At 37.8% G+C, this 5,908-nt stretch overlaps 1 protein-coding gene across 1 annotated transcript; it reads right to left on the reverse strand.

The window, feature by feature from the left end:
- Window positions 1-1,209: 1,209 nt before the first annotated feature.
- On the reverse strand, window positions 1,210-4,534 carry LOC105120078 (uncharacterized; the record flags this gene model as incomplete). The annotated part of the gene is made up of 6 exons (XM_011018266.1): window positions 4,132-4,534; window positions 3,634-3,935; window positions 2,539-3,532; window positions 2,340-2,422; window positions 1,466-1,601; window positions 1,210-1,345 (listed from the first exon to the last, which is right to left on the reverse strand). Coding segments are annotated over exons 1-6 (2,054 nt in total), but the record flags the coding sequence as incomplete, so codon positions are not given.
- Window positions 4,535-5,908: the final 1,374 nt, after the last annotated feature.

Genomic DNA, 5,908 nt, shown 5'->3' on the forward strand with positions numbered 1-5,908 from the left:
CTTTTATGTTTTTACCTGGCTCCAATTTTGACGTTATCAATGACGTTTTGGGCAGACAAGAGAAGATAAGGATTGTCACCAAGTTAAAAGTTGGCCACCCACTTATCAATTAGTCATCAAATCAATAGTTCCCAATTTTGGCCTATAAAAGGAGGCATTTGCCATGCATTTAGGCATCTTGGTGTCCAGATCAAGATCATGCTCTTCCTTTTTCTCTTTGTATTTTTTTGTAATGCTTATGCTTTGCTTTCATTAATATCAAGTTTATACCTTTCATTTCCTTTTCTTTACTTAGTTAACTTTTATGTTCTTATTTTGTTTATCTATTTTTATTTCTTTCATTATGTCTAGCTAAGTTAATTATGTCAAGGTGAAAAGGTTACACTAATGGTGTGAGAATAAGTATAATGTAAACTTAATATGGACTTTAATGTTTGATACTAACATATTTTATATTTGTTATCTTGTTCACTCTTTAATACTTTGTTTGTTAAATGACTAATCTTGATTTATGTTGTATAACACTTGGTATAACAAATGCTTGGCACTTTCATAGCCCATAATGTATGGTATAACCGACACCTGAGATATGAAAGGAACTTGATTTGTTGTTAACATAAGTTATAATCATGAATGCTTGACGAGATTTACAAGTATTAGCATTAATTGAATAAGATGACTAATGTAATCATGTTAACAATATATAATCTGATTGGAACCTCCTTTGTGTGTGGTTTCCAATTCAATAATAAGAGTTTATACTATACTTGTTTGATATAGCATTAGTGGAACCTCTAACCTTGACATTTGTTATTATTATTGTTTAATCCTTACATTAATTTTCCATCTCCAAGTTCTCATCATCTTCTTCTTCTTCTCTTTCTTTATTATTATTATTATTATTACTACTACTATTACTACTACTACTACTACTACTACTACTACTACTACTACTATTATTATTATTATTATTATTATAGTTGTTGTTGTTATTGTTATAGTTGTTGTTATTATTGTTATTATTGTTGCTTATAATTGTTGTCTATAATTTGTACAATTAACCTCCCTGTGGTTCGACCCCGCTCTTGCCGGGTTATTTATTACTTCGACGCTCCTACACTTGGGAGAAGACATCAACCTTTTAGTCGTGTCAGTGGCACATGTTCTAAAGTGACACAATCAAGTGATGTTATCAGTTTAAGTGCATACTTGTGATATGGAATGAACTCTAGCTTCTTGACTTCATATAGTGAGAGGAGTTGTCTGATGACTAATTGAGAATCCCCAAAAACTTTAAGGCGAGACATCTTTATATTCACTTCCATTTCCAACCCAAGAATCAAGGCTTGATATTCGGCCATGTTATTAGAACAACATTCAGTAAGTGAAAAGGAGAAAGGCAAGACCTCTCCTTCTGGTGTGATGAATATAACCCCAACCCCGACTCCATCTTTTCATGCTGCACCATCAAAGAACATTTTCCATGGTTCTGACATTTCAATAAACAAAACGTCCTCATCAGGCAGGTCTTCAGAGAACTTCCATTCATCGGGAATAGGATGATCAGCGAGAAAATCAGCTAGTGCTTGCCCCTTGATAACCTTTTACGAGACGTAGACAATTTCAAATTATTGAAGCAATAAAGCCCATTTTACCCATCTTCCTGATAAAACTGGTCTTGAGATGATGTACTTGAGAGGGTCAGCTCGGGAGATTAGTCTTACTGAATGTGCTTGGAGGTAATGTCTTAGCTTCTTTATTGCAAACATTAATGCTAGACATGTCTTCTCTATTGGAGAATAATTCAGTTCAGCCCCATTTAATGCCCTACTAAGGTAATAGAGAGCATTTTCCTTGCCTTCATCATTTTGTTGCGCCAACAACACCCCCAAGGAACGTATTTGAGCTGCAATATAGAGGATAAATGGGTGTCTCGGTACCGGTGCTTGAAGAACAGGCGAATTCAACAAGTATTTTTTTATCTTGTTGAAGGCATTAGTACAAGCTTCATCTCAATAGAATGACGTATCCTTCTTCATTAAGTGGGTGAATGGTTGACATCGACCCGCTAAGTTAGAAATAAATCTCCGTATATAGGCCAACTTTCCTTGGAGACTCTTCAACTCATGGATGTTACTTGGCTCCGGCATTTTTAGAATGGCTTCAATCTTAGACTAGTCAATCTCAATCCCTCGATGTTGAACTATAAACCCTAGGAATTTTCCTGATGACACACCAAATGCGCATTTTAGTGGGTTCATTTTTAGCTGGAATCGACGTAATCATTCAAATACCAGACGAAGATCTTGCAAATGATTTTCTTTTTCTTATGATTTCACCACAAGGTCGTCAACATAGCATTCAACATATTGGTGAAGCATGTCATCAAAAATCTTTTGCATCGCCCTTTGATAAGTGGCACCTACATTCTTTAAGCCAAAAGGCATAACTTTATAGCAATATATCCCTTTCGAAGTCCGGAAGCCATCTTCTTTTCATCTGCAGGTGCCATTTAAATTTGATTATAGCCAGATGAACCGTCCATGAAGGTTAATCTCCCATGACCCGTGGTAGCATCGACCATGATCTCGGTAATTGGAAGTGGAAAGTCATCTTTGGAACAAGCATTGTTAAGGTCTCGAAAATCCATGCAAACACGCATTTGGCCATTCTTCTTTTTTACTGGCACAATATTTGAAATCCATGTAGGATACTTAAGCTCACGAATGAAACCTACCTGGATAAGTTTATTGACTTCAACCTCAATTTGTGATATGAGTTCAGGACGGAAGCAACGCTGAGTTTGTTTTACAGGTCTAGCCCCATTTTTTACTGCTAGTTGGTGAACAGCAATCCTTGGGTCTAAACCTTGCATTTCATCATAGGACCAAGCAAAGACATCTCGATACTCCATCAAAAGTTCCATACAATTTGCTTCCTCTTTAGGTGATAAATTCGCATTGATAAATGTTGGTTGTGGGTTTTCAACAGTTCCCAAGTTAACCTCTTTAAGTTCATCCATTGTAGGCTTATTTTCTGATTCAAGGGAAGGCAGAGCTTCCTCAACATCTTCTTCGACGACAAACTTATCATTATCATCTTCTTCAATAGTGATGTGATTTGAAGTGAGACACATTATTTCATCTTCCTTTTCTTCATTATAGGGGTTTGTCATCACTATTGTGCGTGTTTTTCCTTTCAATGTCTCCTCAGCACTCACCACCCATTCACATTGTCTCTTCATGCGTGAAGGTATTTTGCTACGAAAAACCTTTAAATCACTCATCGAACTTGATTGATGATCGAGTGTATGCTTGTTATCTTTTGACATGGATTGTCCAAGTCTTGCAAAGACTGATGTGCGTTTTAGCGCCTTTCTATTATTTTGGGTTCCAATCTTGGCAAAAACAGGAGCACGACTTGTAGTTCCACCAAGACGATCCCAGACTGAAGCTCTAAGAGGTGCCAACTGATTTTTTTGTTTGTCCTTCACTTCTTTCGCACTTATGTATTGTGAGGCTTCTTTATTAATCTGAAAATGCAGCGATGTGGAAGACTCATATCCAAGACAGCCCTTAAAGTTTTGCCATAAGTTTTCTTCTCTCTCCATGCCTTTCTAGTATTTATAGAAACTTGTTTACCTTTAAGTTGAGTAGTATCACCATCCTTTGCTAACTTATTGATGTCCTCACGACTATAACCAACCTTGGCTAAAAGCTTGTAAGCATTGGGATCAAAGCCATTCGCCCGTTTATCAGGGAGTCCTCTAGGATTTATCACTACCAACTCGGTTTGATGAACGAACCCTTTTAATAAAGGTTTTGAGACCTTGTTCAAGGCGAGATTAGTAGCTGGCAAGGTCAAGTTTTCAAGCCCCTTATTGATCTTCTCTTCATCCTTGGCAAAAGAAGATTGACCCTCTTTTCTTGCTGATACTAGGATATATCGGAGTATTATGGCTTTACGTGGTAGTTTATTGTTAACAAAGTTTTCTACCACCTTTTCTTTTCCTTAATTCCTCATTGGCTGAGACACCCTTTCATTTGCAGATGACTTATTCCCTTTTGAGCTTTTGGAGTCAATTCTTCCCTCTCCTAGATGGTCAGGTGGGGATCGTAGCTCTTCAATCACATTTGACTTGAAATAGAATATAAGGATTGTCACAGTGAGCTTCAGCTATGGTGAAGGGGTCGGTGTCTGCCAATATCTTTTTTATTTTTCCATCTCGACAATACTTAAAACACTGGTGGAGTGTTGAGGAGATGATACCATTTTCATGCATCCATGGTCGCCTAAGCAGCATATTGTAAGTAGTTTTGGCATTTATGACATGGAAAAGTGCATTAGATTCCATATCTTCCATGTGCATTGCGAGTCTTATCTTTCCGATGGCGTTTTGCCCACCTTGATTAAAACCTTGAATCATCAGATGACTTGGGAAAAGTTCATCCGTAGGAATCCCTAGCTCTTTCATAGTCTTAAGAGGTAGTATATTGACCGCTGAGCCATCATCCACCAGGATATGATTCACCATCTTTTCATCAACATATCCTTTAATGAAAAGAGGTTGGTTATGGAGTTTTGATCCAAGTAACAAGTCTTCATCGCTGAAGGATATCTCTATTATGCATACACCGTGACATAAATTTGAAGAGTCATCATAACCTTCCTTCATGACAGGTTCAATAAGAGTTTTCTCTTCATCAACCTAATAGCAAGTAACAAGTACATTTTCAACTCTTCTCATTTCTATTGGCATGTACTCATTCAGTGTAACGGGCTTTCTTAGACTTTGCATTGAAAAACTCTCCTTTCTAGCTGGCATGGACTTTCGTTCAGTCTTTTGACGTATCAGCTTATCAATTAGCTTCCTCACCATTGACATCCTTATTCTAGTTGGCTTTGTCATCTGCATGTGCTTCTTTCTTCCTCTTTTACGCGTGACTAAAGTCCATCCTTCATCATCATAATTTTCAAACGAATTAGGCTTCAAGTTGTCAACTTGAGGTGTGAGGGTTATGCATGGAGTTAGACTTGAGGATGCAGCGAAGCTCATCGGGAAAATGGCATCAAGTCTTATAGGTTCAAAGGAGCCGAAACTTATTGTAGGGAGTGATTGACATGGTCCTAAATTGACCATGGTTATGATATTAGAGGTTGCTATTTCATCATCAAAGACAATATCTCTATTCTCGTGTAGCCTCATGATCTTGTCTTTCAACACAAAACACTTTTCTATAGGATGACTGATTAAGCGATGATATTTGCAATAATTCGGATTATCTAGTTGGTTTGCTTCTTCAAGACGTTTCACTTCTGGCAACTCAATGATATTTGCCTCAAGCAGATCATCCAACATCCTAGATATGTCTGAGTCGGGGAATGGATACACTTTTTCTTATCGCTCTTTCAAGGATGGTTTCTTTCTTTCACCCTTTTGAAAAGTAGTCGGCGTTGCATGATCATCCTCTTAACTCCAGTTGGTACCTTTACAGTAGCTGAGTTAACTACTAAAGATTGCTTTCCCTCGACTTTTAGAGTGCTCTTTCCGAATCTACGACCTTCAGGCTTATTTATTTTATGCTCTTGCATAGGTAATAATGAACTTTCAGCCGTCGCAATGCTAAGTTCCATATCGTGTGCACGAGTAGCCAATTCTTCAAAAGACTTTGGTTTGATGCCTTGTAGAATATAGCATAGTCCCCAATGCATCCCTTGAATACACATGTCTAGCGCAGAAGTTTCGGTGAGCCGATCTCTATAGTTGAGGCTAAGGTTTCTCCACCAATGAATGTAGTCGATGACAGGCTCTTCCTTCCATTGACGTGCATTAGTGAGTTCAATCATGCTAACCACGCGACGAGTGCTGTAAAAACGGTTAAGAAACTCGCGCTCTAACTGCTCCCAA

Source organism: Populus euphratica, unplaced genomic scaffold, assembly GCF_000495115.2.
Source record: "Populus euphratica unplaced genomic scaffold, PopEup_1.0 scaffold4692.1, whole genome shotgun sequence".
Taxonomy (NCBI): domain Eukaryota; kingdom Viridiplantae; phylum Streptophyta; class Magnoliopsida; order Malpighiales; family Salicaceae; genus Populus; species Populus euphratica.